Source organism: Anastrepha ludens, chromosome 3 (genome assembly GCF_028408465.1).
Source record: "Anastrepha ludens isolate Willacy chromosome 3, idAnaLude1.1, whole genome shotgun sequence".
In the NCBI taxonomy this organism is placed as follows: Eukaryota; Metazoa; Arthropoda; class Insecta; order Diptera; family Tephritidae; genus Anastrepha; species Anastrepha ludens.
Window position 1 is genome coordinate 47,136,011 of NC_071499.1, and position 27,559 is coordinate 47,163,569.

General features: G+C 38.7%; 1 protein-coding gene across 7 annotated transcripts in view; it reads right to left on the bottom strand.

The window, feature by feature from the left end:
• The window catches only part of LOC128857885 (sushi, von Willebrand factor type A, EGF and pentraxin domain-containing protein 1), a 108,465-nt gene extending 82,255 nt beyond the window's left edge, over positions 1-26,210 (bottom strand). The window contains exons 1-2 of one of the 7 annotated variants that reach the window (XM_054093692.1): positions 26,058-26,210; positions 19,094-20,179 (exon numbers count right to left, since the gene is read on the bottom strand). In XM_054093692.1, the coding sequence (XP_053949667.1) occupies positions 19,094-19,349 (256 nt within the window). In that variant the 5' untranslated portion in view covers positions 19,350-20,179; positions 26,058-26,210. Of the gene's footprint in view, positions 1-19,093; positions 20,213-25,415 lie in introns of all 7 variants that reach the window. The other 6 variants (XM_054093696.1, XM_054093694.1, XM_054093695.1 and 3 more) reach the window with 6 other exon arrangements.
• Between the last annotated feature and the right edge of the window lie 1,349 nt (positions 26,211-27,559).

Below are 27,559 nucleotides of genomic sequence, written 5' to 3' on the forward strand. Positions count from 1 at the left end.
GTACTGAAAGAAGTATCGAAAAAGCTGAAATGTGTCTGCAAAGTACACTTGAAAATATTCTCTCCTTTTGCCGATTTGGCAGAGCGAAGTAGTTAAACTGCATGCAAAACACGGCTCAAAATAAACTGAGATTATCATTAGATTATACGAAGAATAAGCGCATATTTACACGCAGATATCTACAAAAAGTACCACACATACATCCAAGTACTCTACTTACACGCTTGCTACACGACGCAGTTCCATTTCAATTCGCAGCCAATTGACGTATTTCGAGTGCATTACACGTAAAAACCTGCACACAAGGCAATGTAATAAGTGAATTGTCTACTTGTGTTGGTGAACTCACTGGCAGATTCCAAGACAAGCCTATCAAACTCGAATTACGAATGCGAACGCAACCGCTGAGTTCGGCACTGCTTACTTTGGTATTTTGACGCTTTTGTTACTGTTGCATAGCGCAGCTTAATTCACACTTGGCTTGTTCGTGCAGTTTACTCAACAACAACAACAAGAACATGCGCAGGTATGTATGTACATATGAATGCATGTAGGAATAATAGAAATAAGCAAGCGACCAACCAACCACTAAACCAACTTGTTGACTTGATGACCTTTAGCGAGCAGCTTAAATTACTAGCACAAAGTGCGATTCAAATTTGAATTCGAGTGCGAACTCAGAGTTTGAAGCAGAACTTAAAGCGAAATCGAAAAGCATGTTTCAAATTAAAAGATCGATCACTCTTTGAAAGCTTCAAAATTGTGTTAATCACCTAATTAAAGCCTTTTATGTAGATGCAGTCGTTTTGGCTAATACTCGTAAAGACACTTATGGGCACACACATACAGCCATAAAACTGAAGTGACTGCTGGTGATTTTAAAATAAAGGCTATTCATTAAGCATGAATCTGTCTATCTGTTTGTTCGAACTAGCCTCCTCGGCGTACTGGCGTATCGGCATCCACGTCACTATAGACGGTTCTGATTTTGAGGTTGTAAAAGACTTCCTTTATTTAGGAACCAGCATTAATACCAATAATAATGTCAGCCTGGAAATCCAATGGGGAGTTTCTCTTGCTAACAAGTGTGACTTTAGACTAAGTAGGGACTTGAGTAGTAAAGTCCTCTCTCGACGAACAAAACTAGCACTCTACAAGGCTCTCTTTTAGCCCGTCCTAGGCTTTGTTGGCCGTGTCATGTCTTCCGAATGGATACAAACGCTTCGGCTCTCAAATTATTTGATGCGGTACCAGCTGGTGATAGCAGATACAAAGGAAGGTCTCGTCTGCGTTGGAAAGATCAGGTGGAGAAGGACTTGGCTTCACTTGGTGTGCCCAATTGGCGCCGGTTAGCACAAGAAAGAAACGACTGGCGCAATGAGCATAAAGTATAGAGGGGTACGGTATACTAAGCCATCCTCACACTAGCATGGCTTCCGAGGAGTGCACAGTGCCACCACAGCACACACCGTCATTAACACTCGGGCAAACCGCGGGCTCAACCAAAGCCGCTCCTGCGAGAGGACTGTCCTAGTAGCGTTGGACTTAAAAACGGATTTCGACGCAGTCAGACATGCCACGCTACTAGATGATATTTTACAGTCGACACTCCCGCCAGAGCTGAAGAGGTGGACCGCGAATTTCTTGAGTGGTCGCCATTCGTCGGCATTATTTCGAGACCATATCTGAAAATAGAGGAAACTAAAGCAAGGAGTTCCGCAGGGTAGTGTCCTTCCACCCTTGCTTTTTAACTTCTATATCTCGAAATTCCCCCAGCCACCAAAGGGAGTCTCCCTGGCCTCCCACCCAACGACTGCACGATAATGACGTCGAGCAATGGCATTGATGGCCTGTGCGCCAAGGTAAACGACTACCTCGCCTGCCTTTCTCGCTTCTTTACTGCAAAGAGCCTACAACTTTCTCCCACGAAGTCCACGGTGACCCTTCACCACCTGAACAAAGGAGGTCAAACTGCAACTTAAAGTAAAAGTCGGTCATACACCAATTCCGACTGCAAATAACCCCAAATCTTGGGAGTCACCTTCGACAGTTTGCTTTCCTTCTCAGCGCATACAACCGCTATTGCCACTAAAGTCCAAAATCGCAACAAGGTTCTCAAATCGCTTGCGGGCAGCACTTGGTGAAAAGACAAAGAAATCTAGCTATCGAAATTTTTGAACTATGCAGGCCAGTTTTAAACTGTGCTGCGCCTGTCTGATCGCCTGTTGCCAGTGATTCAATTGTCAAAGCACTGCCATTAGGACTGCGACAGGATGTCAGGACAAAACAGGTCGATAATTACTGGATCGGACAATGTACAGATAGACAATTAACGACACTCATCGAGAGACTCTTACCACCTGTTTAAGCTTACGACCCCCGAATGTCGCCATCGGAGTCCAACCACCCACCATTGCAGACGAAGAGCTCTAACTTCCCCGATAGCCCCGCGTAACCTTTGCACAATTACGTTCTGGATACTGTAACAGGTTAAACTCCTATCAATCCAGAATCGACCCCGACATACTAAATATATGACCGGCATGTTAAGGCACCCCGCACCACACTAAACACCTTTTCACATGTCCCATCAAACCCACTCATCTAACGCCCCTCTCCCTCTGGACCCAACCTGTCAAAGCTGCAAGTTTCCTGGGCCTGGTTAGATGAGCTAGACGGAAACGACCGGTGATTACGCTACACTGAGAGGGTAAAGTTTCTGCTGTAACAACAACACCAGGAGCATAAAGTGCAATTGGCCGTGACTTGACTAAAATCTACGAAGAGAGGACAGCAGTAACAAGTGACAACCTGACTAAAATTACAACTTTCTGTTCAATCTTCGTTCAACTTATCTGCACTTGTCCCAATCGGTAACCCGAATATGGGGGCTATGGAGGTTGTAACTGCCCAATTTACAATTTTGTTCTGATCTGATGAAATTTGATACACTTGCCCTTAAACTTTGGTGATTTACTCGCATTAAGAACACATTAAAAATGTTTCAACCAAGAGCCGCAACAAATCACGACGGGTGTTAGCTATAAATATTTAGTAGTAGTAGTAGTAATAAATCGAATCGATTCGCAGATATGTAACTACTACAGGTAAATGGCATTTTACAATTATTCCGTAAATAACAGGCATATACACACACATTCATGCAAGTGCTTAACATTTTAGTCGACTTTAAACCAGCAGAACTTTGCGCTAAAAATGGACATACATGCAAATGATGTGGCGGCCGCTCAGGTACTCGAGCAAGTAAACTCATAACGTCTTATTAATTACTCAAGGAAATATGTGAATGGGTTTATGTACTACTACAAACCGAAAATCCGCACTCAAGTAAGTAAAATGTACATTCAAAAAATCACAAGCAAGCATAAGCTTAACCAGTAGGAAAATCCATAAGTCGAACGAATGAACTTGGAAAAATGAATTTTTCAAATATTTTTTCAATTGTTTCTCTTTAACAATTCTACAAGTGAAATATAAAATGGCATACCCTTTCAGTATCAAGAAACTAACATTAAAAAATTTGCAAATTACGTTTAGAAGAAGCAAAATTGTTACAAAAGTTAGTATTATTGAGGATTGGCGTGTCACTTAGAAACTTATGATTTCAATACTTCTGTAAAGCAGCTTCTTTTATTACTCAATTAGCTCATTAAGCGCCTAAAAGATCTAAACAAAGCGCATCAGTAATTTTGCTTTCTCGTCCACTCCAAAAGGTTTTTGAACTTCAATGCCAACATAGCGAAATCTGCTCTAGCCCTAGATAAAAAAGGCCTCAGATTACTCTGTGGAGCACTTACAGGTCACTTTGCCTGTAATAAACACTTTAACACAATAGGGTTATCTAGTACAAGATCATGCAGGTTCTGCTGGGATGTAGAAGAGTCCATGGAACACTTAATCACCAACTGGGAAGCATCAGGTCCCAGGAGACACAGAATCCTGGGCTCGCACTTACTAGAGGATACAGGCTTACAAATACTCCCTCCTGAGGAGCTGGTACGATTCCTCGCAATACTAAATAATTTAAATTAAGCCCTTAGGGGCGCACACTTGATCAATCTGGTCGCAGTGCATAAAGGCCTTAGCCTAAACCGTACAACCATTACCATCACCATTCTTTCTCGTCATAACTGCAGCTAATTAAAAAAAGTCCCACTACACTTGGTACTGTCGACACAAAGGTGGCTTTTCTCATGTCATCAACATCTGGTACCCCATCGGGAACTTCCAGCGCTGGAAAGAGCTTTGGTATCCACTCGTACAATGTGGCTTAACTATGCGGTTTCTCTGAATTTTTACTCCATTTAATATTTTAAAATTTTTTCTCAATAATTGTGCTTGAATTCGTATCAATTCATATACTTGAATTTATTTTTTAATCTAAAGTGAAAATGAAGAATTTTGTTACATTGGAAAACCACATAATCTCTCTATCCAGATTTGACAACGGCAGCTTATTGCATTGGGGGGCGCAGTCAATGCGATTGTATTATATTAGGCGAAGGAAAGGATATATTTTTCGATTTTGGAACTACCACCTTGACCAAAAACTTTTCCGAAACAACGGCCAGGTGACGCTTTAAACCAACTGATTTGTGTTCTGAATTTTTTTCCTTGTTAGAGCTCCATAATCACATAGATTAGCATTCCTATCAAATCAAAGGGACCGCGCTGATATTTCCAAAGACATGATTTTCAAGGCTGATTCCGACCTGACATTCGTCAAATGTATTATAGCCCACGAGACGTGAGTTTATGAGTACAACAGGCAATCCAGACATCAGGCGAGTGAGTGGAGAACTCCGAATGAACCAAGACCACGACAATGACACGACATTTTCAGTCAAAAAAGGTAGCGATGCTCACAGTTTTTATGGATTGCAACGGTATTTTACACCAAAAATTTTCGCCAGAATATCAGGCAGTTAATAAGATCTATTATTTGGGCGTTATGAGGCGTTTACGTGAAGCAATTCGCCAAAAAAGAAAGGATTTGTGAAAGAACAACTCGTGGACTCGTATCCCACAGTGCCATCCTTATCCATGAATTTCTGAGCAAGAACGAAATGATTACCATCCAACAGCCATCACATTTAACTGATATGGCTCACTGGGTTTTTTTTTGTTTTGTTTTTTTTCTGTTTGATCGATTCAAAAAATCACTACGGGGAACCACTTTAGCGGTTTAACAGTCGAAAAGAAGTAATGGAATTATCGAAAACGGCTCTGATAGCTATACCGAAAATAGAGCTCCAGAAATGTTTCCAGAGCTGGATTAAACGTCCACAGAAGGGCGTTGCAGTTGATCGAGAGTACTTTGAAGGCGCTAATATCACATTTGAGAGATAAACTTGTATTTTGAATATTCTGAATATATTCCGGGAACTTTTTGATTAATGTGGTATACTCGGACGAAGCTTCGACATTCTAGGAAATTATCAACCTTGAACCTCAGCGCTCAGTGGAAATCAAGAATCTTCGAAAGTTTTCGATCATTTAACACTAGTTTTGGGTGAGAACGGAGCTAGTTTCCCATGCGGCATCAAAATGGGTTATGGTCCTAAGTGTATTTCATAGTGAATAATCGCTACAACCTAAGCTAATCTATACTCGAAGATTCTTGGATGGGCCAATAAGTTCCTGATAAGGTAATCAACACCCTAAGTGACATTTTTTAACTTCGCTCGATTCAATGTTTGTCTAATGTTTTTAATTTCTCCAGCAAAACTTCATGCGGTGAGCGAGGCCGCAGCACAAACTGGTCTAAAAATCAATATCGCGAAGACTAAAGTTATGCGCATCAACACCAGCGAATCGCAAGCTCTTCAGATTGTCGGCACACCCCTGGAAGATGTAGGTGAATTCTGCTACCTGGGGAGCATTATCTCCAAAACCGGCGGGTCAGCTGCTGACATACGTAACCGTATATCCAAGGGATGCGCTGCATTTGACATGCTGGATAAGGTGTGGAGAGCGTCTCACATCTCCAGGCATACCAAACTCAATGCCAACGTGAAATCCGTAGGGTTGTATGGGTGTGAAACTTGTAATATATCGGCATGTGTACTACAGTCGCTGCAAGCGACGTCGTTGCCTACTCAAGATTATACGGATATATTGGCCCCAGGTTATTAGTAACGCTGGTCTCTGGATCGTGACCAAGCAAACACCAGTCCACATAGAAATTCAACGCCGTAAGTGGAAATGGATCGGTCACACGTTGAGAAAGCCCCATCATGACATAACAAGAACAGCACTGGATTGGAACCCCTAAGGCAGCCGCAGACGTGGGAGACCAGCCAATACGTGGACGCGTCAGGTCGACGCAGAAGCAAGAACATAATTTCTCGCTACCCGATAAATTGGCATTTGTTTCAACGACAAGCTCTTGATTCGACCTGAATTTTTTATCTACGAGCTATTTTTTTTTTCATATTACAAACAGAATTTAGCCTTATTGATATAGGCCTAAAACCTGGATAATATCTTAGGTAGATGTAGTGCATTTAGTAACCTAATTCACGGAATTTCGCCATTGAGACTGAAGGCATTTGGGTCGGATGCGTTGTCTTGGTGAAAGATAATTTTTTCTTGTCAAAAAAGAGAGTTAGGTAGGTTAAATAGTTGAAGTACCAGTCTGACACTCCCCAAGTAGCATCAAAGCGACATTTTGGCACCATTTTGAGACTAACAACCTAAATCCCCTCAATCTTCTCCACTATAGCCAGCCAGAGCTGTTGATATAATGGAGAAGATTGATGGGATTTAAGTTGGCGCACTGCCCCAGGTTGTCGAAGAAAAGATCACAGAGTAACCTTAATCGTTTAGCTGCCATTTACAGAGCTGGACATTTACAGAGAAGGAGATCACAATGGATTTACCACAGGTCTAAGTGTGATGGCGACAGCCACTCTATCTACCTACAGAGAAAGTGCTCAACAGACTTCTTCTCTGAAGGGTATCCACAGCTTCTGCACTGGGGATAGATGAGGTCGCTTTGTCCCAAATTTATGCCGAATTTTTTTGTTTCACTATTTTTTTGAGGTAATCTATGTGAATTACACCTTCGATTCCAAGAAAAACCTGTCGTCATGACTACTGTGCTGCTTCTATTCACCACGAGAGAGAGACTGTCCCGACTGCCTCTTGATTTCTGGTGCTTGTCCTGGTCCAAGAGTGTTTTTTTTATTGTCGAGCGAGGTCGCTTTACTTCAAACCATCAACGAATTCCCTAAGTTTCACTATTTTTAAGGTAATCCATGTGAATAACACCGTTCGGATCAAAGAAAAAACTGTCGTCATGGCATTCCTGGGCGACTTCTATGCACTGCGAATCACGAAGTCACGACTGCTTCTTGATTTCTGCTTTATGTGATTAATACGTACATATTTCATCCACGAACACGAAATGGCACAAACACTTTATTTATGGAAGCTGATCGCTAATTTTTAGTTCAGAATAATTGTTCTGGTACGGCCGAAGCGAATTAACACAGTCGATAGTAACGAGTCTTCATATACTTTTAAAGTTTTTGTTTTTAGTTTGCTTGACGGCGCGTCTTTACGAGTGGCTTTGTTGATAAGAAAATATTAGACTTGAGGTGTCAATACCATTTGATCTTCTTTTCTTAGATTTTTTGCTTGCCTGTCAAGATGTCAATTTGAGTAGTGAAATGGTTTGCAGTTAATGAAATACGGGGCTTGGCAACCCTGGTGTTGGAATCTGGCAACTGACAGCTGTATAGCAAAGTTTGATATTTTTTGGCTTTTACGTACTCAGAATGTTTTGAAATACCAGCGCTATTTGTGTTGATTACAGCAACTTAAAAGATTCATCTCGGTACAAAAATGGAATTAAATCGTGAACATTTTCGTGCGATTATTTTTTACAACTTTCGACGTGGATTAACTCAGCAACATTGCATGGATGAACTTAATTCATTTTTTGGCGATGAAGCTCCATCAAGGACCAGTGTTTATCGATGGTATGGTGAATTCAATCGTGGTCGTAGTTCACTCCAAGACGAATTTCGTGAAGGTCGTCCAAAATCAGTTGTTGTTCCGAAAACCATTGATGCTGTGCGCGAACTGATATTGCAAGATCGTCATGTGACCTATCGTGAGATTGAGACAATCTTCGGCATTAGTGGGACTAACATACATTCAATATTGCATAAGCATTTGACTGTCAAAAAAATTTGTTCGCGTTGGATCCCACACAATTTGTCAATCGCTCAAAAAAAGGCTCGTGTCGATTGGTCGAAGGAAATACTCAAAAAATACGATCGCGGGGCTTCGAAACACGTCTATGACATCGTGACAGGTGATGAATTATGGATTTACGGGTATGAGCCCGAAAGTAAACAGCAGTCGACTGTATGGGTGTTTCAAGGAGAGCCAAATCCAACAAAAGTTGTTCGCGCACGAAGCACTTTCAAGCCAATGGTCGCCTGTTTTTTCGGAAAAACTGGGCATGTCGCAACCGTACCACTAGAACAACGCAGAACAGTAAATTCTGAGTGGTACACAACCATTTGTTTGCCAGTTATCTTCCAAGAATTTAGGAAAACCAATCGCCAAAGACGGATCACTCTTCACCAGGACAATGCGAGCTCTCACACATCGGCTCAAACAACTACGTTTTTGAGCACCTAAAACATCTATGGTAATTAATGGGTCATCCGCCGTATAGTCCTGACTTGGCACCGAATGACTTCTTTTTATTCCCGTACGTAAAAAAAACTGAGAGGTCAACGTTTTTCGTCACCTGAAGAAGCGGTTGCGGCATTCAGAATGCATGTTTTGGAGGTGCCTCATTCAGAGTGGCAAAAGTGCTTCGACAATTGGTTCAAACGCATGCAAAAGTGTATAGATCTTCATGGAGAATATTTTGAAAAACAATAAAGTGATTTTCGATGATTAAAATTTGTTGTTGTTCTCTAATCCTGACATATAAAAGGCACCCCTCGTAAATCTAATTCTAAACCATAAATTTCATTTACTTTGTCCTGATTTTCCTTGCAGGGTATATTACACACACATGCACCACACATATTTATGTACATTCATACATACATACACACATACATCGTTCACAAACACACACACACACACACAATTTAATGCATACAGAACGAATGTGAAGTGCTAAAGTGTCAAAATATTAGTTTATAAACTAATCACTTCACCCCTGACCTTCATGCTCTGTTGAACTTTTTGTGTATACCAAGAAAAATTCTCATTTTGTGCTTACTTTTCGCTACACTTTTGTTTTTAGCTCGTACACTCATGTGGCACATTGCGGTTGTATGAGTATCTACTTATTATGATTTTGACTAGCGGAAATCTCATTTCATTTTTGTTTACACAACCGATATTTTGGCGTGTAAGTGGTGCGTGAGATATCAGGTATCTACTAGTATTTAACCTGATGGTGTCCATTACTGGGCACTCCGCAGAGTCTACTACAAAGCAAGGCGGGAGATGTTGGACTCGAAATGAATTCTTTACGCTTTTTGACAGCTCATATGACAGTTGATGTTTTGTTTGCGCAATTTCTTATTTACGACGTCTGCGATTGGGCAATACGTACTTGCATGTCGAGTAATGTGATATAGATGCGTCTGTATGTGTATGTTGCGGCGCTTATGAGTGAAGGGGGGTGTTAGGCGTATATACATGCATATGTAAATATATTTATTGTACGTGTATAGGTAATTGGGTTTTGGTATGTCTATAAGTACATTCGTATTCGCTTGTAAAGTAAAGTAGGCCAGACGTGATGCGATAATTGGAGTGCAGATCTCACTTTTATGGTACTTTAATTAATTAAGTGATTAGAAATCGTATTTAAATTGATTCAGTTTTCAAGTGTGGGTAAGAAATGCTAAAAGCGATCAGTCGACTTGTTAAAAAAACGAAGATATTCCACCCGAGAAAACTCCACTCCAAAATTTTCAAAAGTTAATAAATTTGAAAATTAGTAAATTTAACGCAAAAATCTGTTCAGTTTACTCCTTATTATATTCAAGCCTTAAAAATTTGCTGCCTAAAAGTCAATATGGGCATATAGAGACCCCATACCTGGTTGTGAAATATATTAATGCGCTCCTCGCCAGAGGTAGGCAAAGGTCAGTTGAAATTGAGATTTGCGCGCGTAAATGGAGATGAATTGATTATACTTTGCACAAATTTGCCACTGACATCAGCCGAACGTTCTTAGACAGGAATTCACAAGACTCACGACGTGAAGGTCGATCCATAGGATCTTGGCGACGAAGCCTGCACGATGAATTAACGACAGCTGACAACTTACTGACATGGCCGCAAATAAAGCTTAAAGCCAGGAAACGATCCCAATGGAATTTATTTGTTTCGCGCTGGGAAATAATAATTGCACGATCGCCCTTCTTATGGATTGGACAGAGCACACTTAAATTCCAATCGGCAGGCATGCTTTCATCCGACCATATTTTGCATAGAAGCTGATGTATGCACCTTACCAGCTTCTCGCCGCCATGCTTGAATAGCTCAGCCGGCAGTCCGTCGGCGCCCGCGGCTTTGTTGTTCTTTAGACGCGTTATCGCTATTCTCACCTCGTCATAGTCGGGTAACGGAACGTTAATTCCGTCGTCGACGATTGGGGTATCGGGATCTTCACATTCTCTGTAACATGCGCAGCAGAATTTTCCGACTGTGGGACCAAAATTTCCCTCCTTACCCACCCTGGCGTTGAAGTCGCCAAGCACGATTTTTATGTCGTGGCGGGGCAGCGCTCATAGGACTATTCCAAGCGCTCATAGAAGGAATCTTTGGTCGCATCGTCCTTCTCTTCCATCGGGGCGTGGGCGCAAATTAGCGAGATGTTAAAAAAACGGGCTTTAATGTGGATTGTTGGGAGACGCTCGTCCACCGGACTGAAATACAGTACTTGGCGACGAAATCTCTCTCCCACAACAAATCCAACACCAAATTTGCGCTCCCGTACATGGCAGCTGTAGTAGACCTCACAGGGTCCTACTCTTTTCTTGCCTTGTCCCGTCCATCGCATCTCTTGAATGACAGTGATGTCAGCCTTTACTCTCACGAGGACATCAACCAGCCGAGCAGAAGCACCTTTCCCATTAAGGGACCGGACATTCCAGGTGCATGCAGCTCAAATCATAGTCCTTCGTTCGTCTGCAGGGGTCGCCATCAGTGTTGGAAGTTCTCATCCGAGGCTTTGTTGCTGTTTTCATTGGGGGCGATTTTTAAGTGGCGGGTCCCAAACCCAGCGCACAACCAGCTATCCTGGACTGTTTCACGTTCTCAGTTTAGCTCACTCCCGAACGGATGTTCGGAATCTGTTTAGAGGATACTTGGACTAGTCCCGGGAGTTGTGAGCTGCTTGAACCATATGCAGAAGAATCGTCCTGGCCAATCCCAGCGAATGGCGATCAGTAACTTTCCCCCAATTGCGTGGACTTCTGCATATGGAACCATCCTGGACTACTAATTGAATAAATAAATAAACAAATTTTTGCAATTTTCAATTGACATAGAATCGCCCTAACCGTATATGACCCCAAGCTTCTACGCTGCGTAAAGATTGCATTCTGATATTGATTAAAAGTATCTCATTAGTTGAAATATGTATGTCTTAACTTTTAGTTTCACTTGCGTAGGCAAGTAGAGTAAATTGAAAATTTCGAAGCTGCTTTTCTCGATATTTCACTTTTTTTGGATTATCAAACTCTTGCGCCACTTTAAACATTTTTCCCGCCCCTGCCCACCCATTCCAATATTTTCACTTTCATTTCAACTCTTACTTTTAATTATACGTTTCGGTTGAAACTAATTTCGCAATCATAAGCAATTCCAAAAACACAAATAAAACGAAAGCAAAAACATGGCGCGCTAATTTAAAGAGATTTAAATATCCTTCGCAGCAAACTACGAACTTCACTTCCTACAACTGGCGGCTAGTCGCTTGCCAGGAAAATTCACTACTACCGCCAATAGCAACACAATAAAACACAAGTAATAGCTGAAAAAAGCGTATAACAAAACTGGAAAATGAAAAAAAAGTTGTACAAAATTTTGCATCATTTCTGGTTTTGCGAGTTCTTTTGCATTAAATTTGTGCTCGCAGCGCCTGATTCATTGCGCTGCAGCCGCGCAATAATCGATACAAGAGCCATAGGCAAAAAAGTGGGTAAATAAATAAACTGATACAATAAAAGTAAAAGATGTTTGGCACCGGTTTTCAAAAACTGTAAATAATTCATACTCGCTTTTCGCTTTCGGCCGACCACCAACTTGTTTTGTCAGTTTTTATGTCATATGCGATTTTTGCTCTTTTTTTTTGTACTGTTTTTTCTACATTTTGACTTATTTCTCGAAGACTTGTTTTATGTTGGCTACAAATCGTGAAAAGAAAAGTAAAATTTATTTTTGTTTTAAATCATTTAATTACGTTGATTCTAACTAAGTAATACCCGAGCGTAGATTCAGCAAGAAGCGTACACGAAATTAACAGCAGCGGCAAAGAATAAAATTTAACTGCGTTATGCGAAATTACGTAATTTTATTAACTTTCAGTCAATTTGGTCAAAACTTGGAAAATTTATATTAATTTCTTTTCTAAGCCTGCGGTGGGCTTTTTGCAACCATTTCTAAACAAAGCCGTTCGTTGTGTTCTTTGTGTTGGGCGCATGCGTGTGGGCGACTGCTCAACTCAACCACAATTGCTCACTCTACCATGAAAATTAAGACTACAAAATGTGCACATAAGCAGTTTATTATTTGTTATTTCCTCATTTTTTTTTTTCTTTTTTCTTTAGCTATGATTACAAAATTTAATAATTTTTTCTCACAAAAAGCAAAAATCTGTTATGTTGTAATAATATTTGAGTATTGCGTGAATTGTAGTGGAAACGCTTCGTGCAAAAAGCCGCAACTGCCAACTAAGGCCAATTATTCTAACTCTTCAATTACACAGACTAAGTAACAGACCAGCTGAGTAAACTGTGTAGAATTTTATGCTATTAGCGAGCTAATTTGCGCTTCCGCTCTCAAAATAAGCTCACAGTAACGACCTTTTTTTTTGGAACGTTTTGAAGCAGTTCAGTCATCTCAGGCGCGGACTAAAGCGCTACATTTTGCTTAATCGACGCTTTATTAAATTTGTAACACGCATAGCTGAATATCTGAATATAAGTAAAATGTTTTATAAAAACCCACGTGCGTAGTTTGTAATACCAATTTCGGTAGTTACAAGTAAATTCATTAGATGTTCTGTGATGGTCGTTTAAACTTAAATATTAGAAAGGTACGCTGTTTCATGCAACATTCGAAAGTATAAAAAAATTAAAAAGTAAGGATATAAATTTATGAGGTGAGCCAACATTTTGTGGAAGGCGTAGCCTTTTTGTCAAAACGGCGCTTTAGTGCTACTTGAGGAGTGCCAGACCGGCACTTGAACCATTTCACCTATCCTTTTTGTGGAACTAATTTTCTGTTTGGTTCAGGATGACAATTCAAGTAGTGACAATTTTTTGAATCTGGAATTATTTTGGAAGTTATAGATCTGGGCGGTCCAACCTGCGGCCAACGAGCCACAAACGACTCGAAAAGGATTATTTTTGGCTCTCGATAAATGCAACCGAGTTCCCTTTTCATTTTTGGGTTTGCAGATGTAGTACAAATGTAAAACACATTTTGTTTTTTGATAGTTGACAATTCAGCTGTCAATCAGTAAAAAAAAGTTTTTTGGTCGGTTGTGTACTTTTCGTTTGACGTTTGTTGAAAAATGGAAAATCAAAAGGAACATTTTCGACATTTTTTGCTTTTTTATTTTCGGAAAGGGAAACCCGCATTGCAAGCATGAAAAGTTATGTGTTGTTTATGATGGCGAAGCCTTAAAAGAACGTCAGTGTCATAATTGGTTTTTAAATATCGTTCAGGTGATTTTTCACTCAAAGATGAAAAACGCTCTGGTCGACCAGTTGAAGCTGATGACGCTCTAATCAAAACAATAATCTATTCGGATCGTCACAGTCCAACACGTGAGATTGCAGAGAAGCTTCATGTATCACACACATGCATTGAAAATCATTTAAAACTATTTGACTATGTTCAAAAACTCGATACATGGGTTCCTCACGAACTAAAATAAACGCATTTAACGCAACGCATTAACAGCTGCGATTTGCTAAAGAAACGTAATGAAAATGATCCATGTTTAAAACGACTGATAACTGACAATGAAAAATAGATTGTTTACAGCAATATCAAGCGGAAACGATCGTAAAGCAGATCAGGTGAACCAACTCAAACAACATCAAAAGCTGATATTCATTAAAAGAAGGTTTGTTATCAGTTTCGTGGGATTATAAAGGAATTGTCCACTTTGAACTCTTACCACCCAACCGAACGATCAATTTTGATGCCTACATTGAACAACTAAGGAAATTAAACAATGCAGTTCAAGAAAAGCGGCCCGAATTGACAAATCAAAAAGGTATTGGATTCCATCACGACAATGCAAGGTAATACATATCTTGGGTCACTTGGCAAAAATTAAATGGTAAACTCCTTGAATGGTAAAAATTTCAATAATGATAATGATGCCAAATCGTACCTGATTCAGCTTTTTGCTAATAGAAAGCAGAAGTTTGATGAATGTGGGATTATGATGCTGCTTGAAAGATAGCAAAAGGTCATTGATCAAAATTGGCAATACATTACAGAATAAAGTTATTTAGTTTCGTGAAAAAATTGTCTTTGGTTTTCTAAAACCAATCCGCAAATACTTAGTTGCCAACCCAATATTATTTAGATTAAATTAGCTATTCAAAATTGAACCAACGGAACCCATTTAAGGGGGTAGTACGGTATTTTTTTTTTTTCATTTTTTTTTTTTTTTTTTTTTTAATTATTCTATAACATCTTAAGATTATTGTGTGAAAGTTTGAAGTGCATTAGAGTAAAATTGACAAAGACACAAAGGATTAAGTATCTACCTCTCCAACCGGATTTCACGCTGCCGAAAATAGCTACCTAATCTTTAAACGCGTTTTTCTCACACTTGCCTTTTTTACGGTCGGTGTCCACTGTAGATTCATAACTACTGCACCGATTCTTTTCAAATTTGGTTTTTTTGTTTCTTTACTTTATTCACGAGGTAATGACGTCGAGTTTTTTTTTTTTAAATTTTGTCATATTTTAAAACAACAAAGTTTTCAAGTTTTATTATGAAAAATCGGTGTTCGAGTTGTTGTTTCGACTTCAAAGCGCTTTAAAAAATTAAAAAAAAAAAAAAAAAAAAAATTCGACGTTGTTACCTGCGAAACTTTATTAGCTGATGAAATCAATTTGGTTTTTTGATTTTAGTTGATCCAGTAATGAGTTCTGAGGGACACCGCAATAAAACTTTTTTATGAGACGTCCGCGAAGATTCGCTGCCACCAACTCATTTCTTCATAAAAATCAATGAAAATTTCACACAATATTCTTTAAATATGACTTTATAATGAAGTAATTTTAAAATTTTGAATAAATCAACTGTGTCGACAAAAAAAATTTCGAAAAATATGCTTGTTTTACACCGAATTAACCATACTACCCCCTTAATGTTTCTCTTAATAAACTTAGAAGCATTGCAACTGTTAGAGCTCCAGCAATGCTGGGTAAAAAATCGGTCTTATTAGGCTTCTAGAAGATGATTCTTAAACTCTACAATTCATACAGATTCATTGCATAATTCACCGTGAACATCTTGTAATGAAATATTTAAAATATTCTGATGTTATAAAAATAGTGTAAGTTATAAAAGAGCAGTGGCAATTCAAAAGTTTCCTTGAAGAAGTAAAGGGCGAATAACTTCCAAATGACATTAGTTCCTCTTACACTATTGGATGGTTATCAAGCTACTATTTATGTATTCAATCGTTTACTATTTTCTTTTTTAATTAATTTTCTAAATGTGTTTGATCCGATAACTGCTTTTTTAAATAAAGGAAATAACCTTTTCAGAATTAGGCGATGACGAGTGGTTACAAGACTTAATGTTTTTGACTGATGCCATGGAGCATTTGCAAACACTGAGTTTACAATCGTAGGGGATTGATAAAATAATATCTGACCTCTCGCAGTGTGTATTTAGTTTCCAAATTATAACTTTTTCAAAATCACATTAAAAGTAAAACATTTTGTCATTTTTCTCGAATTAAAAAAATTGTAAACACTACTAAACAAAAACAACTCAACGAGTCTATCAAAAATGAAATATTGACGGAATTTCAAAATAACACAGGGGTTCAAAAGTCCCGGGCCTAAAACATAGATGGCACTAGCTTTATTGCATTCATCTCTGTTTCAGTTATAGCAAACCTTAAAATGACAGCTGTTAAAATTTCATATACCTCATATAAAATAAAAATACCGTTCAAGCGTAGCAATGGCTTTAAGAATGTTACGGAGACTCCACTCCATCAGAAACAACAATAAAACTATGGTTTGCTGACTTCAAACGTTGTCATAAAGACAATGATGGAGATGATGCAGAACGCAGTGGACGTCCATATGAGGCGGTAACATCAGAAAACATCAAAAAAATCCGAAAAATCGTTTGGAATGATCGAAAAGTGAAGTTGTGTGAGTTAGCTGACATCCTAAAAGAACGTCTTGTCTTTATATTGCAAGATCATTTGACTATGAGAAGCCCCTGTTCAAAGTGTGTGTCGCGTTTGCTCACTATTGACCAAAAACAAGAAAGTGTTGATGATTCTGAGCAGTTTTTGGCTATGTTTAAACATAATAAATCGGAATTTTTGCATCGATATGTGACATTGGATGAATCATGGATCCATCACTTCACTCCAGAACCAAAATGATTGTCATCTGAGTGGACAGCAACTGGTGAACCTCGTCCAAAGCACGCGAAAGCACAACAATCGGCTGGAAAGGTTATGGCCTCGGTGTTTTGAGTTGTGCATGGTGTAATACGAGTATTCATCGACTATCTTGTGTAGGGAAATACCATCAACAGTGAATATTACATAGCGTTATCGGAGCGTTTGAAGGCCGAAATTGTTAAGAAACGTACGCAAATGGCAAGGAAAAGAAGTCAAGACAACGCGCCGCAAGTCAATCAAAACTAGGGCTTGGCTATATGAATTGAACTTCAAATTGCTCTCATATCCACCGTATTCATCAGATTTGGCTCCCAGTGACTACTCGCTGTTTGCATATCTAATAAAAATGCTCGCCGGTAAGAAATTTCGAATGAAGAGGTTATTTTGAGCCAAAAGATAAATCGTTCTACAAAAGTTATAGTGGCTTTCGTTGAAATGTTACAGTGGCGCTGGAATGCTATCGTTGTTCTTGATGGAAATTGCGTCGATGAATAATGCTAATTTTGAACTTGAAATCGTGCTTTCTTTGTCAGGCCAGGGACTTATCAGCCCATGTGTTAGTGGCACTTGTTCTTACAGTATGAAGGATACTGCGAAAAATTATAAAGTTGATCAAACCGAAAAACTTTTTTGAACTTATCACCTTTCAAGCGAGACTCCATCAAGGCATATCGGAACAGATCTTGACTTATATAAAGTTTTAGCACCCCTTGTTAGCGGCCTTTGTTGATTTTCGGCACCTCCAAATCTTCTATGGAAAAAATACCAAAGTTGTTTTAAGCCCTCTTCCGACGTTTTTTTTTTGTCTGGACAACTAGTCAGTACAGCAGTCAGACACAATTAAGTTCATTGTACGGCACTCGGATTCCCTTTCAATTTTCTTTAAATCTACCCGGCCTCCGAAGAAATCTGAGTAGATCTTGAGGTGCCAAGGAGCCAAGGTGGTCACTTCTTAACACATCAGTGCCAAAGATTTCAAGCCTGTTTCGAGCGAAGGCGAGGCAGACTTACAGAAAGTTGTCCGCCGTCTCAACCTCCTCTCACAAAAGTGGGCAGAGTGCACTGTCTGAGATGCCTACCTTTTCCATGTGCTTCGCCCACAGAAAGTGGCCCGTCCTCAGTCCAACCAGCTGTCTGCAGTCCCCTCTGTTTAATGACAGTAGGATTTACGACAGTCGGTCGGACATGACAGGCAACATCAGTTTAGTCCATCTGCAGCAGCCTCTTTCAGCCTGCCAAGCTCGCTTGTGGGTTGTAGTAGCCCATTTGCTAACCGTGGCTTTGATGGCTGCAGAAGGGAGTGGTCAACCTCTCTGACCCAGAGCCCATCCTAGCTAAGGAGTCAGCGGTCTCATTACCCACGAAACCCACGTATCCCGGGACCCATTTTAGCATCAGGCTTTTATGTCTACCGACATGGTTCAACCTGGATTTACAGTACTCAACTACACTTGATGTGGTTGGGGGGCTGGCTAGGGCAATGAGCGCAGCTTTGCTGTCGCTGCAGACATATATAGATCTGCCACTCCATCTGTTTTCCACAACAAAGTTCATCGCTTCTTGAACGGCATACACTTCCGCTTGAAACACAGATGCCTGCATTCCAAAATCAAAGTGCAGTTTTGTCCCGCTGAATTCCACGTAGACCCCAGAGCCGAAGAGCCATGCTCGATCCTGTAGGCATCCGTGAAAATGCGAAAACAGTGTTTGCCGGGCTCATTTTCTGAGTTTGACCACAATTGACCCACTGGCAGCACCACCCGGTATGTCTTGTCAACCTCGACTCTTGATGGCACGGAGTCAAGGGTCTTCCGTCACTTTGTGCCTACATTCAACTCATGTATATTACAAAATTTGAGTGAAATCGAAGGCCTTTGTGTAGGAAATCGCCACTTTTTCTTGCATTTAATTTGGAGTGGCATTGAACTGCATTTTCTCGAACGAAATAGCAAACCAATAGCAATTAAATCAAGTTGAAGCAGATAAATCCCACAGCAAAAAACAAAATAAATAAAATAATAGATCCACCTCACTACGAGCCTGAAGTCTGAGCAAAAATTATTGTGGTGCAACTTTTTCGACTTCCAAAAGACTTCGTAAAATCATATCAATAAACATATTTTCCAATATCTCTTAAGTACCTTCCATTTCACTACAACTAATAGCTACTAACTTACTTTGACAATTGGCCACGGCCAATGAAGAAATCAACAGCAATGCAAGTGACAGCCTCGTAATCGCCGACGACAGTCCCACTCGTTGCATGGACATTTGATGCGGTCTGAGTGCAGCAGCAGCATCTATATGTTGTTGTTGTAGCCTACGCTTTATTATGTTTACTTTTACATGTTCGCTGTCAGGATTTGCGAAGATTTCACCAAAATTGAAATTGAAATTGAAATATTTCAGGTTTCTGTGAAAAATTGGTGCCATTTTGATGATAGTTATGAGATAGGCAGAGTTTGTTGTGGGCAATTTGTATGTGGTGGCGATGTTTGTTTTTTGCTATTGTTGCTGAGCAGCTGTTGTATTTTCCTTTCAAATGCGCTAACTGCAAATGTTGTTGAACTGTTTTAAATGCAAAATGATGTAGGTGATGTGCGTCGCTGCTGCCCGAACTTGCAATGTTTTTTTTTGCGTTTTTTTAGCTTTTCGTTGACGACGGGTATTGGCGCCACTGCAGCACTCAAATACTAGTGCAAATATTTTATAGTTATTTAGTTTGACTGCTTTTGCTGCAGCTGCGGCTGCTGCTGCTACTACCACTACCACTAATGCCTGGTATGTAACCCGGTTGTGGACAATAGTTTATGCAGTTTCGGTTGCTGTTGCGCTGTTCGCTGTTCGCTATTCGGCTGCCCTGCACGTTTCGTTGGCTAATCGCTTGCCGCTTTTAAATACTATTACACTGTTTATTTTCGTTAATGTTGTTTTTTGATTTCTTTTGCAGTGCTTTTTTTGGTTTTTGTTTTTCTGTTAACTCAAATTTTAGTTGCTGTCGGCGGTTATGTGAGCAACTTTGGCTGTGTTGCTTGCGGCGCTTGGCTAAACATTTTGTGCCATTCACCAGCTTATTTTAAATGGTCGGGTGTGATCGTGCGCGTAATTAATTTTATTTCACTAGTATGTATTTTTATTCGTTGTTGTTTGTATGTTGCCTTATCACTAGAGCCTGTGTTTTTTCACAACGATTATTTTATATTATTTTTCTTCAACTTTTTTTGTTTTTCTTTTTTAACTTTTTCACTTCACTGCTGTTGTATCTGCAATACACGCACATACATATACATTCAAGGCTAAATGCATTTAAAGCAGACAATAAAAATTGAATTAAAAAAATAAATAAAATATGTGTTTGAATTTTCGCATACACAAACTGCAAAATTTTAATGAATTCACGAAATGCAAGGGAATTGAATGGCTATCAAATCATGTTTGTTTGCACTTTGAATACAATTGTCAGCTGGGCTGCAGTGTGAATATTTCACAGATATTGCATTGTAAATAATTCAAGTGAAGTTTGTGCCTTAAGTCTTTCGTATAAACGTGTGACCTGTCAGAGCTTAATGTATTTGCAGGCGCTAAAAAATTTTGTATTTCCCCACGCTTTCTATGGCGGCTGCAGCATTGAGTGACAGCTTTGTACAAAACTTCCAGCCATATATTGCAATTTAATGTTCGAGAGCAAAATGACCAATAAATATGGCTAAAATATGGTTAGAGCCATGCTAAGTTTTGTGTAAAAACTAAAAACTGTATTAGAAACTGCACACATGCAAATTTAATTGAATAATGCAAACACTACGATGAGAAAATTTGATTTTGCAAGGTCTTGCATTTAAAATTTGCGGATTTATGCATTTATTTCAGCAGTCATAAGGAAATATTAATATAACTTCCTATAAAGCGCGGGAAAATATTTCTCAACCGAACGCTGAAATACATCGCATTTTGTACATTTTATTTTAGTGGTTTCTGTACTGAGCTTTAAGTGAGGGTTTTAAGGGGTTAGGGGTGGTCAGAATTAAAATAAACGTTAACATTTTTTTAAAGTATAATATCTTAAAAATATAGTGTGAAGATTTGAAGTGAATCCGACAAATGCTTTTTGAGTTATTCAACAATTAACACTTGGGGATCGGGTGCTCCGGAGCGTTCGAGAGCAAGTATCTAGCAGCAGCTCCTAATCAACTAGTATGGAAAATATGCCCAAAAACGGTAAATCGGTATCGTACAAATTGCTGCATACAGAGCTACTTGTTTATTCAATGAAGTTATAAATTCATTATTGGTTATAATGAATACACTGGGACTTAATTGTGGGCCTAACTCTCATCGGTATGCTGAAAAAATGGATGCTGCTCGTATGAAAGTGGCAGATAAGCGAGCTAGCGACAACACTCGAGAAGGTAGAATGCTACGTAGGCAAGCTGCTATGATGGCTGAAGAACTGTTTTATGGCCCAGAAATAGATGACACGGAGTAAGTAATTAAATAGTTCGTATAACTCTACATAAATCGATAGCAAAACTTTAAATGCGTTTTTCTCAAAACTATGTTTTTTTTAGCTGGTGATCACTGTAACTTAAAACCCGCTTGGTAGATTTCAACAAAATTTATACTGCTGTTGAAAACCATAAAAAACTCGTGACTGATCGAAGGTTTTTTTTTCAATTTCCATTTTGTTAAACAATTAATTGTGGGTTTTTTTCTCGAAAATCTAAAAAATATTTCCTGAGACCGCCGTATTGTTAATTTTGATAAAAAAAACAATGCTTCGATCAGGCACAAGGTTATCTATTAATAAAAATAATTTCTCTTGCTCGAGTGATTTCAGATGAACTTCCAAGGACACACAAACAGCGATAACTTTTACAATTACTAATTTTTTTTTATGAAATTTTGCTAAAGTCGAGTCGAAACATGATGTATTAATGCTATGTCTTTATTTTTGTAAAATAAGGCATTTAATCGCAAAAAAAAAGGATTGAAAATCATACTTTTTTCGGGCCTCTGACTACTCCTAACCCTATAATTTGTAAAAGTCTTTGTACTTTACTGGCTCTTTTTGAAATAAATAACAAGGTTTTTTTGTTCTGACGTCACTCGCAGCACTGACCACTTCTGCACGACTACGTTCGGTGGGTTATTGTAGCAGCGTAAACAAACATCCCCCATACATCTACGGGAAGTGACAGTTCTTGGCGTGATATAAGCCTGGGTCGTTCTTGTAACGTAGAACCGACTACGACAGGACCTTCGGTAGGTCCCGTTTTTGTGTCTGGTGACATTAAACAACAAGTTGTGAGAAAAATTCTTATCTCGCTGTGGCAATTGAAAACTTTCCATTGTATACATATTTATCACATGGAAACGCTCTTCAAAAAAATTACCTGTGATTTAGAGGTGAGGTAGGCAACAGCACGGTAAAACGCTCTGTCAACAGGGGAATCCTTCAGGGAGGAGTCTCATCCCCTCTGCTGTGGTTACTAGTCGCTAACAACATCCTTACCAATTTCCACCGAAGGGGCATTAAAGTAGTGGCGTACGCGGACGACATAGTGCTTATGGTCTAAGGAATGTTTCCAACCACAATCAGTGAGATTAAGGAAGGAGCTCTGGTATTACTCAACAATTGGGCCACGGACTGTGGTTTAAGTGTAAATCCGAGAAAAACTGAACTGATGCTATTCACCAAGAAAACCAAGGTACCAAACTTTAATCTCAAAAAACTAAACGGTGTCAGTCTCACGCTAACCCAACATGCAAAATACCTAGGGGTCATCTTATATCCCAAACTCAGCTGGAAGCCCAATGTAGAGTACAGGGTAAAGAAAGCGAATATAGCACTTTACACGTGTAAGAGGCATCTCAGACATCGTACTCTGCCCAGCTTGTGAAGAGGAGTATGAGACGGCGGACCACTTTCTGCGCATCTGCCCCCTTCGCTCGAATCAGGATTGAGGTCGTTGGCACTGATGTGTTAAGTAGCGACCATCTTGGCTCCTTGGCATCACAAGATCTACTCATATTTGGATTTAGATCCACTCAGAATGGATGTAATTGTGTCTAAGTGCTGCACTTGCTAGTCTGTCCCGACAAAAAAAAAGACAAAAACTGCGTGACCTTTCTGTGATTACAAAAAACTTAAACAAGTTGGAAATATTTATCATATACATATAGGCCAGTTCTACTTAATAAAGTTGGAAACAAATTATTGGTGCACTTTCGTCCGTTACCGCAGACTGGGTTTGGCAGAGAAGACCCCTACTAAAATCTTCCGCGGAATACTTTTGTGAAACATGTTAACCTTCTTTCCACGTTAACCTCTTCAGGGAAACATTTTTTAAAGTAAAAAACATTAATTTTATTTTTCATTTTATTACGAGTTATTCAGCTTACATTTATAACAATTCAGTAAGATAAGAAAAAAATAGAAAATAGTAATTTTAACAAAAAACAAAAAATAATGTCCACATATGTGGCCATTTAACATAGAGTTCATCTATGAATGGAAAGATTTAAAAAAAAACATAAACGAACACATATGTGCCGATGTCCCTGAAGAGGTTAAAAAATTAGGATTTTTAGTTTTTTTTTTTTGCATAAACGTCGGGTCGGGTCGGGTAAGATAAATTCTGCGCAAAAATTTACTAGGTTGGGTTAGGTTAGGTTGAAGCGGTTGTCCACTGTAGGACACACTCAGGCTCATGGCCCATTGTGATGCCGCGTGGGGCACTAGCCCTTATCTCTCCTAAAACCAATGTGTAGTTTTCAAAAATTTTGTAAGATACTTAATTTCGACAGAGCCGAGATCTTCTAATTCAATAAAGGATTGCCCACCCAAAATGGCGAGTCTAGGTCTGGATAGAGCAGGGCAGTGACACAGCTCTTCCTCTTTCGCAATTGTGCTGCATTCTAAATAAATGGAGGGAAATGCCTCTAAGCGGCAGATGTTTCTAAGGCAGAAATACACTCGGAGGCTTGCCATTGTCTGCCGAGAGGTGACGGCTATTAAAAAAAACTTGTTTTTATCATTTGGTATTTCATGCACGAAAAGTCGAGCATACGCACTTCGGAATGGTAGAATGTTTTGCTTTTCGAATAATTAAGGGGGGAGCCTGGTTTATGAGGTCTAAAAATTACATCTCTTTGCGATTTTTTTTTTTAAGGAAAAAATTAATTTAGCACTGCAAAGTTTCTTCTATCTTTTAATGAACATTTCAAAAGTATAAAAAATTGTTGTACTGGTTAAAATAAGTTGAAAAAAATGTTTAACATAGAAATTAGTAGATCGCTGCAACGCGGGTGTTTCCAACTGGCGTACAAGATACAGCTCGTAATTATTATCTAAAGCAAAAAATTCAAATGGATTTCTAATAATCATAATTTTTTATTCTAGATGAACTAAGAAAACTGAGAGAAGTTCCAAAATTTCAACTTTTTGGAGGTTTTAAAGAAAAAAATGCTTTTCTATAAAAAAAAAATTCACTTCAACTTGGTATACAAATCTTGAAAAAATTTTTGTTTATCTATAATATTTTATTAGTTCAAATAGAAGAGAATTTAATACTGAAGGAAACAAGCTATGATTCATTTCAAAAGGTTCATTAGTTTTTTTTTTTCATTCATGTACGCCAATTCAAAGAAATCATAAAAATGAAAAGTCGAGAAAGTTTGCACTATAGCTGTCCGGTCACAGCGTAACTACCTAACGCTCGCCTACCTTTGGCTTTGTATCTACGGAAATATTGAAAATTAGGCTCTGTAACTTTGTGTGAATATTCTGAAATATATTAGGAATCGCTTAAAACGAAAAAAAAAATTCATTTTTTTGACCTTATAAACCAGGCTCCCCCCTTAATATAAAGGCTGAAGAAAAGCCGAAAGGGCTGAAAAGAAAATATTTAGCAGTGCCTCGACTCCAGCGCGCCCTACAGAAAAAATTCTTTCTCACACAATAGACCCTCAGACTAATGCCTCATACGAAATTATTGTCTATTAATCTACAAAAGACGCACAAACAAACGTAATTCTATTTGATTATGAATTGAAGATATGAATTAAAAGAAGAATATTTAAGTTCCTTTCAATGATAATTCCGCGTACACAACTGTGCTGAATTCAATTGTTTGTATGCATTTGATTCTTACTATTCTTCGAGACTTAATCGCATTACTTTAAACAAAGCGGATCTTAAACGTTCATATTACGGCAGTAAAAATTTTACAAAAGTTTGCTGCTTCAGTCTTTCGTTTAAAATGAAATAGCGGCTAAGCCGCTACAGTTTAGACAGGCATACAAAGCATAGTGGATAAAAATGTCATTAAGGAAAATAGATATATAATTTGTGTTTTACTATGCTTTACACTACTTTTCAAATTTCTTTTTGTTAAATCACTCATTTTATATATCGCCAAACTAGTTTATATTTTTATGAAATTTTTTAAAATTCATTTTCCTTTAACATTTTTGCTATTTTCCTTGCCACATGCCTACCACTTAATTCCCTTTCACTTTAGCGTAGTTTTAAATTCACCAGTCCACCCCTTCGCCAGCAAATAATACCTGGCTTAGCATGTTTTCTTCCACAAATTGACCTCGTGTTACTATTTCATTTAACAAAAAGAGGGGAAAAAACACGAATAATAAATAATCGCATTCGCTTAACTTGTTCCTATATGCAGTACACATTCATGGCAAACATATATGAGTAGGCAACTTTTTATGCATTCAACGAATATTTCGAACACCTTACGATTTTCGTTTTCATTTACAGTTTGTTATATATATATTTTTTTGTTTTTTTTTTGCATTTAACACTTCCAATACAATTTCATTCCAATTGGCGTATTGCACACCCACATATGCGCAGAATGCTCTCAAAAGCGGCCAACGCGACGTTCGTTTTTATATTCATTTGTTATTTTTGTGCACAATTGTTGTTGGCTCTTGTACTTATTTGGCTCATTGTTACACTTTTTTTTTTTTGATTGTTGAAGCCTTTTGAAATCACTTTGTTTCAAATAAGAGTGCTGCGAATATTTTGTGTACTAATGTTACCCCAACAACTTTGCTGGCTACCACAAAAGTACAATTTGCAAATATTTAAATATTCCGAAAACATTTATTTTAAAATACCATTTAGTTCCTTGTTTGCTGGTCTGTTTTGCAGAACGATTATCGACGTCGCTTACCACTCAAAGCGCTCGCTGCGCACACACTCAACACGCCCGGATACGTCAGCACGGAATGAAAGTTGAATCGTAACTGGTTGCTTTTGCGAGCGTTGAAGTCATAACAACGCTGCCCGTCACTTAGCCGGATAGCTTGAAAGCCACTACGACCAACACCACTACAACGGCCACAAACTGGCGTCACATTTACCATCACCAACATTATTATGCTGATACTGCTGCTGCGACTGCGACTGCGGCTGCTTCTGCTGATACTGTCTCTGCGTTGAAGTACAACTCCAACTCTGCGTAATGTCGACAATGGCTACTGTTGCTTATTTCGCGTTCATTGCTGCTTTTCCCCTTTGGTGTTGTTGCTTACCAGCTCCACCAGCTGCTACTATCGCTGCGACTGCGCAGTTTGCAGTTCGCATTGCCCCTTTGATGTTGTTGCTTACCAGCTCCAACAGCTGCTACTGTCGCTGCTACTGCGCAGTTTGCAGTTCGCACTGCTCATTGTGCACTGTTTTTTGTTGTTGCAGCACTGCGCCTGCGTAATCGCAGAGTAGTTGTTTATCTTGTTTATGTCGGTTACTCATTTTTTCACTTTTTTTGTTTTTTTTTCTGATGGCCCTAGTCAGTGTCTAAGCTCACCTTTTAACTATTGTTTCTGTTATTCACTCGCCTGTTGGCTTTTGGCTTTGGGAGCGAGCACAGAGCGCGTACGCGTTGAGAGTGGTTTGTTTCTTTTGTTTTGCTGTGTACTTACATGTCTCTGCATCTGTATACGTAAGCCTGTATATATGCGAATTTTATTGTTATCTCTGTTTAGGTAGCATTTATGTCGCAAATTCCCATAATACAATTGGGGTGAACCTTTGCCTTGCAGAGTTGCCAGTTTTGTCCACCATTAAATAACTATAGCACAAGGATTTATTGTTAAGCTCTGACAATTTATTTGTTTTTTATTTAGTTTTATTATTTTTTTATAAAAATGTAGCTCATTCTCTTACAAAAACCACATAAAGTAAAGCTTCGAACTTAGAGCAAATTAAAAAAAAGTTTAAAAAATATTCGGCAAAATTTTTAGAACAATTTCGGATGTGTAGTCTTTTCCTCCATTGAATTCTGGCATGACAAAGTACAAGTAACTAAAGAATTGCGCTGACTTGAAAGAAAATTATTTCTTTTTTGCTGGTGGTGTTTGCATTTTCTCCATATAAAATGAATAAATGCTCAAACTTATAACAGAAATGCTAACTTTTTTTTATGTTAAAGAAAACACTCAACAACGTCAGAAAAAATAAATAAAAAATCAAAGTTTTTAGAATAGATATTTTCTTGCATTAAAATTTAATGGGTAATAAAACTGCATACTTAACATTTGTCTAAAAATTCTGGTGAAAAAATGTTAAATTTTGAAGAAAATTTGTTGAATGTTTTCTTAATTTTCAGTTCTAAAACCTT